Source organism: Ceratotherium simum, chromosome 2 (assembly GCF_057802395.1).
Source record: "Ceratotherium simum simum isolate JZ-2026a chromosome 2, ASM5780239v1, whole genome shotgun sequence".
Classification (NCBI taxonomy): Eukaryota; Metazoa; Chordata; class Mammalia; order Perissodactyla; family Rhinocerotidae; genus Ceratotherium; species Ceratotherium simum.
The window spans coordinates 15,786,842-15,801,853 of NC_141901.1; the positions used below are offsets into that span (position 1 = coordinate 15,786,842).

At 36.2% G+C, this 15,012-nt stretch overlaps 1 protein-coding gene across 5 annotated transcripts in view; it reads right to left on the minus strand.

Moving 5' to 3' along the window:
- Positions 1-15,012, minus strand: part of ACBD6 (acyl-CoA binding domain containing 6) — a 198,786-nt gene that overhangs the window by 100,030 nt on the left and 83,744 nt on the right. For all 5 annotated transcript variants that reach the window (XM_004424973.3, XM_087438659.1, XM_087438642.1 and 2 more), the window contains one exon: positions 13,150-13,255. In XM_004424973.3, the coding sequence (XP_004425030.1) occupies positions 13,150-13,255 (106 nt within the window). The remainder of the gene's footprint in view (positions 1-13,149; positions 13,256-15,012) is intronic.

Genomic DNA, 15,012 nt, shown 5'->3' on the forward strand with positions numbered 1-15,012 from the left:
GTAAAGAGAAATGGTTTTGCTGAGTTATCAGGGTATTGAGAAGGATTTTAAACAGACTACTTTTAAAAATCCCTTCACAAGCATTTACTAAGCCATAATGTTAGTGACTTAAGCGTGAGGGAACAGGCAAGAGAAATATTACTTCATCCTGTATAAAATAAGTAATAACAGCATTAATAATAAGTTGCCATGAAAACAGCCCAGGTGTCCATCATAAGAAAATGGATAAATAAATTATGATATATTCGCATAATGGAATATTACTCAGCAATATAAAGGAAGGAAGCACTAATCTATACAACAATATGGATAAAAACATTATGCTAAATGAAAGAGGCCTTACACAAAAAAGTACATATTATGATTCCATTTATGGAAAGTTCTAGAAGAAGCAAAATCAATCTATGGTAGAAGAATTATCAAAATAGTGGTTACCTTTGTGGAATTAGGAGAAAGAACCAGCTGAGAAGGGGCATGAGGGAACTTTCTGGGGTGATAGTAATGTTCTATATCTTTTGTGTGTGTGTGTGAGGAAGATCAGCCCTGTGCTAACATCTGCCAATCCTCCTCTTTTTCTTGTTGAGGAAGACTGGCCCTGGGCTAACATCCACGCCCATCTTCCTCTACTTTATATGGGACGTTGCCACAGCATGGCTTGCCAAGCGGTGCATTAGCGCACGCCTGGGATCCGAAACGGCGAACCCCGGGCCACTGCAGCAGAGCGTGCACACTTAACCGCCTGCACCACTGGGCTGGCCCCAACGTTCTATATCTTGACAGGAGTTTCCGTTACACAAGTACATGCATTGTCAAAATTAATCAACTGCGCAATTAAGATTTGTGCATTTCATTGTATATAAATGTTATCTTAAAAGAAAAACCAAACTAATACCGAATTCTAGTTGACGTGCACACTGAAGCATTTAGAAGGAAGTGTATTGTCTGCAAAATACTCTGAAATGCATCAAAAAATAAGACAGACCGATCATGGATAGAGAGATGGATACTGATAAACCACAGTAAAATATTCTAGTGGTAGAATCTAGGTGGTAGGATATAGATGTTCACTGTAAAATTCTTTCAACTTTTCTATACATTTAAATTTTTTCATAATAAAGTGTTGGAAAAAAACAAACAAAAATCTGTACACCCATGTTCACAGCAACATTATTCACAATAACCAAAATATGAAAGCAACCCAAGTGTCCATAGACAAATATATGGATAAACAAAATGCCGTATATACATATAATGGAATATTATTCAGTTGTAAAAAGAAAGGAAATTTTGGCACATGCTATAACATGAATGAACCCTGAAGATATGATAAGTGAAATAAGCCAGTCACAAAAGGACAAACATTGTATGATTCCACTTATAGGAGGTACCTAGAGCAGTCAAATTCATGGAGACAGAAAGTAAAATGGTGGCTGCCAGAGGCTGGGGGAAGGTGGGAATGGGGAGTGTTTAATGAGCACAGAGTTTCATTCCAAGAAGATGAAAAAATTCTGGAGATGAAGAGTGGTGATGGTTGCATAACAATATGAATGTACTTAGTGCTACAGAACTATACACTTAAAAATGGTAAAAATCGTAAATTTTATGTGACGTATACTTTACAACAGAAAACAAACAAGCAAAAAATAGTTGCCAGAGCTCATAAGATTTAAACTACTTTCACTATTTTCTGATTTTGTACTAAATATGAGTTTCTGACATAAAGCATTACCATAGGCTTGATTTTTAAATGGTGCCGCCTGTATTAATGCAAATGAGCATAATTTAACAATTTAGAAGGCATTTCTCAATTATTAGTGTGAATGAACACAGTTCCTTCAAATTAATATTTTAATCAACTATACAACCAAAATAAAATATGCTCAAATACAGAAAGTTATCTAAGAGGATGTATTTTTCTTCCTTTCTCAAATCTTAAATAAAAGCATAAATTTAGCCTCAGTATTCTGATTCTACCTCTCAAATTTTTTGTTTCTTTGTTAGGTTAATACTGTCAGTTTTGCCACATTTTATAGCAGTTTCTCAAGCCAAAAGCATGTAAATTGTATTCTGACATGAGCCACAGGTTTAAAACAAAGCAAGAAGGGAAAGGAATGGAGTCAAGAGAAAGGTGATCTCCTTCAAAGTATTTGAAAAAAGTCAATAACCATATGGAAAATGGTGTAACAATTATATCTTCAAAAGGACAGCAAAGAAAGAACTTAACTAAAGAAGTAGCTCCATAAAACAGGAATTGGGGAGTGCATATGATAAGAACCTACGAAAAAAACATGAACTGTTTAAATGCTTCTGGGGAAACTGATGATAGACAGCTGCATTGGAACAATGTCATCTATTTTGTTGAAATATTATTACTTTGTTACCTTTGTTCTAATTTAAATTAATGCAAAGATTTAAACTGCTATTTAAATACAGTATCATCAATAAGCACGTATTTAGTGTCTACTGTACATGGCACTGATCTGAGAAATAATGTGTCTGATAAGAATTATGCAGACATAATTTATGTCTGATGATTGATAAGAAATATTCTGCTCATATCTTAAATATATTTTACAAATTATTTAAATCATCCTTTACCCTTAAAAGATATTTTCTTGGAAAAGCTGTAAATATTTGACATGTGTGAAGAGCTATTTTAATACAGACCAAAGATAAAAACTGAACCACCATTTAAAAAAGTTAATAGGCTTTTAGATCTTCTCCTTCACATTTCTCTTCATATTATCTACCTTAATTTCCAAACATTTCTACAAATGGTTAAATATAGAATAAAAGTTGTAATTTAAATAAAAAATGAGCACATATATAACACTGTGATACCATAAACGTGGACCCTAAAACCTCTGACACATAGTTTCCTGAATAGTAAGTATAACTATAAAAATTTTTTCTCTTATGTGAAATATAGCCAATGTCTTAATTACTATTATCAGTAGGAAACACCAAGTAATTTTGTCAAATTAGAAATATAAGCCTTACTATATTAGTAGTAATTACAACTTCAATAAATAAAAGATATACACAAGGAACTATACTTATGCATAATAAAATAAATTCAATATTAAATATAAATATTTTATTTAAAAGACATTTTATACATATATTCACATGCTATGATAGTTACAGACCCAAATATATGCATTTCAGGCAATATAATAATTCTGTTTATTTCAATATGTGGGAATACAAATGTTGCTTATCACTTTATGACTATAAATTTCTTTGTGCTCATAGTGAACTTTATGCAATAAATGTAATTTTTAGTCATCTAAGGGCAAGACTAAAATTGTGTTGAACCTGCTCGATGAACTTTTTTTAAAAAGTCATAGTCCATCCCAAAGAATCCTAGGCAATCAGTAGTAAAATATCTCAAGTTCAAATATCAGATAAACACAAAGAACAACTGGATGACCTTTCAACACTGTAATTGCTACCCAACTTATTATAGTAGGGAAATGGCTTTTTTCTGATAAAGAGGTTAAAAGTATTTAGCTAGAAACTTAACTCTGAGGTTATATACTTTTAGTCCATCATCAAGGCTTACCAAGTTGTTGTTTTATTTGTTAGACCTTTAAATGTCACGAAGCAGTACCATTTATTTTATTTAGGATATTAAGTTTGATTCTAATTTTAAGCTCCCATCTCCCTCATGTTCCTAAATTAATTCATACAAATCCCTGATTAATAATAAAAGGGCCTGCCATCAGTATTCAAAGCCCACTCTGAGTTGTCATGGCTGAGAGGACAGAAATCTGCTTGGAGCAATGAGAGAACCCAACTGAATTCTTGTGTCTCAGTCTATGAATGTGTAAGCACTTCATCTGTTCACGGAAACACAGTGTTCTGGCAGGCTGGGGGTCAAGGTAGCCGCATGGGCAACAAACTGGAAGACCTGGGAGGGCAGACTACATCAAAATAACTAAATGACAGAAGCAGTACATTTTAAAGGTGTTCCTTTTATTTTCATTTAAAAAATTGTTATGTAGTGTAAGCTATCTGTCTTCTGACATTTATTTTTATCCCTATCACTGCCGTCCAATGATTTCTGCAAAGGTCACATGGAGATTTGACTTTTAGTATTATTTTATAAAAGAAATTGTTGCAAATCAGAGTATAACACTAGCAGAGCCAGCTGGAAATTTCTTATCCTTCTTAAATCCAGTGGTGAAAAGAACACTCCCTCAGATCTGCATTTCCACTTAGTAGTTATATATGTATTTGAGCAAATAATATGTATGTCTCTGAACTAGTTCCTGCTTGCAAAATGAAGACAACATCAACCTTACAGGGCTGTTGTGAAGATAATATGGTAATAAGTGAAAGTACTCTGTAAACCATAACACACATTATATAAAGTATTATTATTTGAAAGATGGAAAATTCTAATAGGGATAATATAGCACATACATAATACTTTCCAGTGAAAAAGTGACCTTGAAAAGTTAAGTGGGCTTCCAGTTTCAACCTAAGGAGCTTGGAAGTTGTCACTCCATCCTAACAAGAAGCAAAATGCTGACAGACTGAAAAATCAACTATTCTTCTTGGCTCCATAAAGGAGGGGAGGAGACAGGGCAAACCACTGCCCCCAGGACTAGAGAGACAGGTGAACCTGACTTCCTAGAGAAGAGACTCACAAGTGGGAACCACCCCAGAACCAGCGCCAGGTAGGAAAACCTGACTGTAACTGACAAATTGCTGGAGGCTCAGTGCAGACAATTCTGATAGTTAAAGACTCTAGGAGGATCTAGTCATGGGGGCCCTCATAACATTGTGAGATTTACCTCCAGGAGCTCGACCAGGTTCCCAGAGTAAATATCAGAAAAAAATCTCCCTGGGCTTCTGGCAGAGGGAGGGGAAATGAACCATTTTGAAATACAGTCATGCTTCACTTAAGGACAGGGACACATTATGAGAAATGCACTGTTAGGAGATTTCGTCATTATGCAAACATCACAGAGTGTACCTTGTAGCCTACTACACACCCAGGATATATGGTACTAATCTTATGGGACCACCGTCATACACGTGGTCCATTGTTGACCGGAAGGAACATCATTATGTGGTGCCACAACTGTATTCCAGAGCGTTTTGTTCTTAACAAGGCCTGCCCTCATGTGGAAACTAGTTAACCAGTGCCTAACCTGCTGGGGTGTTATCAGAGCCTGACTGACCTGGGAGAAAGGAAATATCCAACTCCAGCCCACTCTAGCCATCCTGTCCCATCTAAGGGAGGAGAAAAAAGCTGAGAAGCACTTACGAGATTCACAGTCCAGGGGCAGAGGCTCACTAAAAACTGAGACCTAATCATAAGACCACAGAACACTTGCTCTCCCCCACACCTCACCACCACACTACTAAGGGCCTGTTTATAGCAGTTCCTTTTACCCAGCACATCATGCCCAGCTATCAGTAAAAATCACAAGGCATACCAAAGGGCAAAACACACAATTTGAAGAGACAGAGCAAGCAACAGAACCAAACATAGCAGGGATGCTGGAATTACCAGGCCAAGAATTTAAAACAACTCTGATTAATATGCTAAGGGTTCTAATACATAAAGTAGACAGCATGCAAGAACAGAAGGACAATGTAAGCAGAGAGATGGAAATCCTAAGAAAGAACCAAAAAGAAATACTAGAGATAAAAAATATTGTAACAAAAATGAAGAATGCCTGTGATGGGCTTATTAGTAGACTGGACGTGGCTGAGCAAAGAATCTCTGAGCTAGAAGATATATCAATAGAATCCTTGAAAACTGAAAAGCAAAGAGAACAAAGACTGAAAAAAACAGAACAGAATATCCAAGAACTGTGGGGCAACTACAAAAAGAATAATATACACATAATGGGAATACCAGAAGGAGAAGAAATGGAGAAAGGAACAGAAGAAATATTTGAAACAATGACTGAATTTCCCCAAGTTAATGCTAGACACCAAGCCACAGATCCAGGAAGCTCAGAGAACACCAAGCAAGATAAATGCCGCAAAAACCTACACCTAGGGCCAGCCCCGTGGCTTAGCAGTTAAGTGCGCGTGCTCTGCTGCTGGCGGCCCGGGTTCGGATCCCAGGCGCGCACCAACACCCCGCTTCTCTGGCCATGCTGAGGCCGCGTCCCACATACAGCAACTAGAAGGATGTGCAGCTATGACATACAACTATCTACTGGGGCTTTGGGGGAAAAAAATAAATAAATAAATAAAATTATATATAAAAAAAAAAACCTACACCTAGGCATATCATTTTCAGAATACAGAAAATCAAAAATAAAGAAAAATCCTGAAAGAAGCCAGAGGAAAAAAACACCTTACTGATACAGGAACAAAAATAAGAACTACATCAGACTTATCCTCAGAAATCATGCAAGCAAGAAGAGAGTGGAGTGAAATATTTAAAGTTTTGAGGAAAAAACCCACCAACCTAGACTTCTGATTCCTGAGAAATTATCCTTCAAAGGTGCAGAAGAAATAGACTTTCTCAGACAAACAAAAATTGAGGAAATTTGTTGCTGGTAGACCTGCTTTGCAAGAAATGTTAAAAGAAGTTCTTTAGAGAGAAGGAAAATAATATAGGTCATAAACTTGAATCTACATAAAGAAAGGAAGAGTATTGAAGAAGGAATAAATGAAGGTAAAATAAAAACTTTAAATTTTCTTATTTTTCATTGATTGAACAGTTAACAGTTTATTCAAAATAACAGCAACATTTGATCATATGCTTATGTATCTAGAATATATATATACACATACATATGTATATATACACTTATATATAAGTGAAATGAGTGACAGCAATACTACAAGGGACAGGAGGGAGGGATTAGAATTATTTTGCTTTTATAAGGTACTCACTCTACTCACAAAATGGTATCCTATTATTTGAAAGTGGACTTAGATTAGTTGTAAATGTATATTGCAAACTCTAGGGCAACCACTAAAGAAGGTTAAAAAAAAAAGCAGAACTGATAGGCTAAGAAAGGAGAGAAAATGGAATCATATAAAACGCTCAGTTAAAACCACAAAAGGCAGAAAAAGAGACAAAAAAAAACAGAGTCAAAAAACAAGGGCAACTAATAGAAAACAGGAACAAATATGTTGGACATTAATCCAACTATATCAACAATCCCTTTGAATGTCAATGGTCCAAATGTATCAGTTAAAAGACAGATTGTCAGAGTGGATCAAAAACCAACCCAACTATACGTAGTCTACAAGAAACCCACCTTAAATATTAAGACACATATAGATTAAAAGTAAATGGATGGAGGAAAATATACACCTAACACAAATAAAAGAAAGCAAGAGTAACCTTATTAATTTCAGTAAGAGCAAACTTCAAAGTAAGGAAAGTTATTAGGGATAAAGAGGGCATTACATAATGATAAAGGGGTCAATTCTCCAAGAAGATATAACAATTCTTAACATGCATGCACCTAACAACAGAGCATCATTCATTGCTGGTGGGAATGAAAATGGTACAGCCATTTTGGAAGACAGTCTGGTGGTTTATCATAAAACTAAACATATTCTTACATATAAACATATGATCTTGCAATCGCACTCCTTGGTTTTTACCCAAAGGAGCTGAAAACTTATGCCCACACAAAAACCTGCACGTCGATGTTTACAGCAGCCTAAAATAATCCTCATGTTAAAGAAACACATTTTGAGGTGACAAATTTTGTTACCTTTCAGTATACTCTGATGTTTGCGAAATGACAAAATCGCCTAACGACTTATTTCTCAGAACATATCTCCACTGTTAAGTGACACCTGACTGTAAATGTTGTTAGCCACTGAAATGTGGGGCTGTTTTTTGCTACAGCAAAAGCTGACTAATACACGTAGTAGAGTCCATAGCTTAGCAATGAACAATATTTACACAGTCATAAAAATATAATTACATTATAATCATATTAGGATGAACTATATTACATTTTAATTATATTATAATTATATAATAATAATAATAATAAAACATTGGCTCAATAGAGATTCGATCAGAAAGCTGAAACTAAAAGTTGTGATATAACTATGCTAGGAGGGTGGGGAGCGAGATAGAGGGAAAGATGAGTAAAAGAGCCAAATCCTAATATAACATAGAAGAAAATCAATAATGTCTAAAGTTGGAAAATTAAGAGATACAAGTATATTATTTAGAAATATGTAGGTAAATTGCAAACGAAACAACCAAAAGAATTTAAAGTTTTTGCCTCAAGGGAGCTAGAATCCAATGTGAGAAGGATGCAGGTGAGGGAGTACTTTTTTGTTACATGACTTATAGTACTATTTGATTTTCTTTGAACTATCTATATGTATTAATTTTAGAAGAATCTTAAATCACAAGCACATACATAAAAAGCAACAATAAAATCAAGGGAAGATCACGCCTGATTTACTAAAAAGAAGTATTCTGATCCTGAAAGGCAAAAAAAGAACCCTAGTTGGAATCAGAAGACCTGGTTTTATCATTTCACCATCTAGCTTCTCCTTTTCTCTAGCTACATCTTTCCTGGCTCTGTTTGTTTCATTACTTACGGGAGCACACATAGTATTATTGGCCCCCCTTTAGTGTAGAATTATATTACATTTTCAGTTCCAGATGTCACTGACAATAAATTACAGGAAAGATGCTGCCTAAAAGTGAGATAAGGTAATATTAAGTGCTAACCTGCACAGAAAGCTCCCAGTTAATATTTTTTTTTTTTTTTAAAGATTTTATTTATTTAATTTTTTCCCCCCAAAGCCCCAGTAGATAGTTGTATGTCACAGCTGCACATCCTTCTAGTTGCTGTATGTGGGACTCGGCCTCAGGATGGACGGAGAAGTGGTGCCTCGATGCGCACCCGGGATCCGAACCCGGGCCACCAGCATTGCAGCGCACGCACTTAACCACCAAGCCACAGGGCCGGCCCTCCCAGTTAATATTTAAGTTGATTATTTATCCACTCTACACATTATCTATGATCACTGCATGTCTTCTTCTTAACAACTGCCACCTTTTGGTCATTTCAATCATCTTTCACTGCATTATCAAAGAATGAGAAAAAAGATTAAAAGTGAATTAGTAAATGTTGCTCCTTTTTAAACAATGATAATTCAGGGACAGTTGAAGCTCAATATGTGAACAACTGTATTCACAAAACAAATATATTAAGAATATAATTTACAAAATAATTTAGTATAGGATCACTTTGAATCTTCTTTGAATGTTTGGTAAAATTCACCAGAGAAGCCATCTGGTCCTGGACTTTTATTTTTTGGGAGGTTTTTGATTACTATTTCAATCTCTTTACTTGTTATTGGTCTATTCAGATTCTCTATTTCTTCTTGGTTCAGCTTTGGGAGGTTGTATGAGTCTAAGAATTTATCCATTTCTTCTAGTGTCCAATTTGTTGGCATATAGTTTCTCATAGTATTCTCTTATAATCCTTTGTATTTCCATGGTATCCACTGTAATTTCTCCTCTTTCATTTCTAATTTTATTTATTTGAGCCTTTTCTCTTTTTTTCTTAGTAAGTCTGGCTAAGGGTTTGTCAATCTTGTTTATCTTATCAAAGAACCAACTCTTTGTTTCACTAATCCTTTCTACTGTTTTTTTGGTCTCAATTTCATTTATTTCTGCTCTAATTTTTATTATTTCTCTCCTTCTGCTAACTTTGGGCTTTGTTTGTTCTTCTTTTTATAGTTCTGTTAGGTGCAATTTAAGGTTGCCTATTTGGGCTTTTTCTTGTGTGTTGAGGTGGGCCTGTATAGCTATGAATTTCCCTCTCAGGACCAATTTTGCTGCATCCCTTATGAGTTGGTGCGGCATATTTTCATTTTCGGTTGTTTCCAGATATTTTTTGATTTCTCCTTTAACTTCATCAAGGATCCACTGGTTGTTCAGTAGCATGTTGCTTAGTCTCCACATCTTTGTCACTTTCCCAGTTTTTTTCTTGTGGTTGATTTCCAGTTTCATAGCATTATGGTCTGAAAAGATGCTTGTTATGATTTCAATCTTCTTAAATTTATTGAGGCTTGCCTTGTTTCCCAACATATGGTCTATCCTTGAGAATGTTCCATGAGCACTTCAGAAGAATGTGTAGTCAGCTGTTTTTGGATGGAGTGCTCTGTGTATGTCTACTAGGTCCATCTCGTCCAGTTTTTCATTTAACTCCACTCTTTCTTTATTGACTTTCTGTCTGGATGATCTATCCATTGATGAAAGTGGGGTATTAAGATCCCCTACTATTATTGTGTTGTTGTTAATATCTCCTTTTAGGTTTGTTAATAGTTGCTTTATGTATGTGGCGTGCATATGTTTATAATTGATATGTCTTCTTGGTGGAGTGTCCCTTTTATCATCATATATTGCCCCTCTTTGTCTCTCTTAACCTGTTTTATCTTGAAATCTACTTTGTCTGATATGAGTAAGGCAACACCTACTTTATTTTGTTTGCCATTAGCTTGGAATATTGTCTTCCATCCTTTCACTCTGAGCCTGTGCTTGTCTTTAGAGCTGAGATGTGTTCCCTGGAGGGAGCATATTGTTGGGTCTTGTTTTTTAATCCATCCTGCCACTCTGTGTCTTTTGATTGGTGAGTTCAATCCATCTACATTTAGAGTAATTATTGATATATGAGGGCTTAATGTTGCTGTTTTATCACTTATTTTCTGGTTCTTTTGCATTTCCTTTGTTTCTTGTACCATGTGTTTTGGACTGCCAATTCAGTTTGGTTGTTCTGTCTTATGACTCTTTTAGTTTTCTCTTTACTTATCATATGTGATTTTGTTCTGATTATTTGTTTAGTGATTATCTTGAGGTTTGTATAAGACACAAACGCAAAGGCCCTTATGAGATAGTCCATTATCTGATGGCCTCTTATTTCCTCATACTAAGTCAATTCGATCTCTTTCCTCTTCCCCTTCTAAGTTATTCTTGTCACAACTTATTCTATCTTGTGTTGTGGGTGTGTGTTTACAGTGATGAGGTTATATTTATTTTTGGTGATTTCCTTCCTTTGATCTTTGATTTTGTTATTTAAATGGTTGCTAACCTATTCCGGTAAAGATCTATCTACTATTTTTCTGATTTTGTCTACCTATTTTTCTCCTTGCTCCAAGCTTTGTATTCCCTTTCTCTTCTGTTTTTCAGGCCTGAGGGTATTCTTGAGCATTTCTTGTACTGGGGGTCTCGTGGCCATGAACTCCCTTAGCTTTTGTTTATCTGGGAAAGTTATTATTTCTCCATCATATTTGAAGGATATTTTCGCTGGATAGAGTATTCTTAGCTGAAAGTTTTTGTCTTTCAGTATTTTGAATATATCATTCCAGTCTCCTAGCCTGTAAAGTTTCTGTTGAGAAATCTGCTGAGAGCCTGATGGGAGTTCCTTTGTATGTTATTTTTTGTTTTTGTCTAGCTGCCCTTAATAATGTTTCTTCGTCATTGACTTTTGCCAGCTTTACTACTATGTGCCTTGGAGTGGGCCTTTGCGTGTTGACATATTTAGGTGACCTACTGGTTTCACTTACTGGTATTTCCTGCTCCTTCCCCAGATTTTGGAAGTTCTCAGCTATTATTTCCTTGAACAGGCTCTCTGTTCCTCTTTCCCTCTCTTCTCCCTTAGGAATACCTATAATTCTTATGTTACATTTCCTAATTGAGTCGGATATTTCTCGGAGACTTTCTTCATTTCTTTTTAGTCTTAGTTCTCTCTCCTCCTCCACTGGGAGCATATCTGTATTCCTATCTTCTATAATGCTAATCCTTTCCTCCATATTGTCAGCTCTGTTCTTTAAAGATTTCAGATTCTCCTTTATCTCCTCCATTGTGTTCTTCACCTCCAATACTGATTGGTTTTTCTTTATGATTTCAATCTCTTTTGTGAAGAAACTCCTTATCTTGTTGAATTGTTTATCTGTGTTTTCTTGTATTTCGTTGAGCTTTTTTATGATAGCTATTTTGAATTCTCTGTCATTTAGGTTATGGATTTCTGTGCCTTCAGGGTTGATTTTTGGGTGCTTGTCATTTTCCTTCTGCTCTGGCAATTTAATGTACTTTTGCATCGTGGTTGCTGTATTGGCTTTGTTTTTCCTCATCCTGGAAACATCTGGTTGCAGTTTCCACCTGCCTTCACTGTGGGGGGTCAAGGGCTGTGTAATCTGAGCAACCTGCGCACCGCTGCAGCTGCTCCACCACCACGGGCCACCTGCGTTCTGCCCCAGCTGCTCCGCTGCCAAAGGGCCGGGCATGCAGCGGGGAGTGGCTCTTTCTTTTGCCCGCTGGGTCCCTGGGGGGGGGGGGCTTCTCGCTATCCCCTCGTTATCTGCTCTCCTGGGGTGTTCAGATGTTGATGGCAACCCTGCAGCAGTTCTGAGTCCTCTTGGGAGTTTCCCACTGGCTGAGAGAGCCTGAAGAGCTACAGTTTCCCCTCAGAGGGCTGCCGCTCCCCATTCTCTGGGAGCCTCGAGATCTGAGTCACTGATCTGATGGGGAGGGAGAAGATTTCTCCTTACCTCTCCCCACTTCCTCTGGGGGCCCCAGCACGTCCACTCTCAGATGTGCGGCAGCGTGGGTCTTTCCAATGTCCCTTTGTGCTGTGTGAGTGTCTCTTGTTGGTCTATGATTGACCTTTTTGTTGTATCTTATCAGGGGGAAGAGTTTACGGGAAAGCTCACTCCACCATGATGCTGACGTCATTCAGGATGACTTTAAATAGTGTGCCCACATTTAAGTGATTGGATTTACCAAAATTCTTACACACATTTTTCTAGACACACAGTTTTCTAGAAATATGTTTATTGAGCAAAGAACAATATACCTATTTAAGGTATAATGATAGAAGGCACTAAAGCTATTTCTAAATATTTTTAGATTACCTATAGATTTCACTTATTATGTTGATGTCCCCCCTTTATCATGAACAAATAGAGTTATCTGACTGCTGCAAGTTTCAGCTAGTAACTTCTACAACATGGACAGAAATACGATGGACACAGACACGAAGTATCTTAACTGGGTGACACCATACCATTGAGATATCCTGATAGACTCTTAACCATACAGTTCATAGGTCTATCATTTAGAAAAAAGCATTGGGGCACAACAACCAAGCACAGGACATGAGGAACAGGGCAAGTTTTTCATACCTCTTCATCTTTCATATTCACATCCACATTTTTCGATTTGATGACTTTGCTTATATGGTCAATGTTGTTTTCCCTGCAGTAATCAAATATGTTTTTGTCTTCTTCCCTAATTAGAATAAAAACAAAAAAAGTGTCTTACACAAAAGTTACATATTTTTAATACAACCTGTTTGCTGCTGACAAACATTAATGGAATCTCTGTTTTTATGAAGAATTTTACATGAAAAATAATGGATTTTCAATAAGACAATACATCCAACCTCTGAAAAGATTAAAGTTCTTAGTAACTATAATTATAGGGAAAAGCTTCATCTGCTTTAACAAGTTATACTAGTACACTAATATAACATCTTGAATAAATTTTCTCAGTGCTTGTTCTCTCTACTTTTACACACTGACAGGAACATATTTCTTCTGACTCGGAATGTTCAATTGTAGCACTGCAGTAAAGTCATTTACTATTGTCTGCACAAAGGTATCAAAAGATCAGGACACAGCTTACTACTTGTCTGAGGATAACAGAACGATAAGTTGCCTGCTACCCAAGTTTAAAATATATACACTACAGTAATTTTCTTAAAGGAAAGATAATTAGAGCATCACAAAATTCAGAAATCCTTTGTGAGATAACAGAAACAAAGACAAGGAACAAAAACTGTGAAGCATACTATATACCCAGCACCATTCGTGTATCGAGGTACTAATTCATTTATTCTTATCCAGCAACTTTGCTTCACAGATAAAGAAACAGGTAAGCAGAGATTATATGACCTGCAAAATGGCATTGCATTTATCAAAGGTAGAATAAGAGCTAGAACTCACTCAGATCAACTGGTTTTGTATACAGCACATTTTTCTATTATATCAAGCTACATCTTGACTAATAAGCTGTAGTCTATTCCAGAATCTAAAGCAGAAGCTCTTAATATAAGGTCTATGTGTTCTCTAAAATGGTATAGAGAATTATCCGTGTCAATGCATGTGCATTTTTCTGAGTGTGTTGTGGGGCGGGGGGGACCGGGGGGTAGCTTCCATGAGATTCTCAAAAGGATGGAAACTCCCAAAAGGTTCAGTAATTTGGAATATTAACAATGAAACTGCTCTATATGTGAACTGCATTTTCCAGACAGGCATAAAAGAATGCAATGTGAGTTCCAAAAATTTTAACTAGTGTGTTTTATAACCTGCAAGGTCATAGCTTCCATTCATCAGAAATTAAAGCACCTGGCCAAAGGAGTCCTCCTATCTTAAAAGCCAATTTAAATACCTTATACCCTATAAAAGTTATTTCCAATGAGAGGTAATTAACTTAAAACACACTACTTTGGCATTAACCACCTAAACTTTCCTTATGTATGTGATGTATTTAATTGAGCACCTACTACATGCAAGGCACTCAGCAAGATTCTATTGATAACAGGTAACAGGAATAAGCATGCAACTTTGCATTCAATACATGTACAGTCTAGCTGAGATGATAAAATCTATACACCATTAATATAAGGCAAAACTGGATCTTTAAAAAGGCCTGTAAGAGTACAGAGGAGAAATAGCCCGCTTCAAGCTGGAGACAATGAGGTAGGTTTCCAAGAAGAAATCATGTTTAAAAGGAATATATGGTCTCTTGAAATGACCATTTTGCAGAAGAGAAAATGCTTTTCCAGGTCACTTATTCTGAAAGAAAATTAGAGAAGTCTGAGGCCAAAATGCTAGAAAGGAAAAGTCTGATTTTTAAAATTAAGGTTGCATATAATAGCACTTTAGCTGTATCTAACTATCATAAAAAACACTGTTTCTATGAAAAAGTGCATTCAGAATTCCCACTTGGGAATAACAGGGACCTATTTTCCTCCAATCCACTAA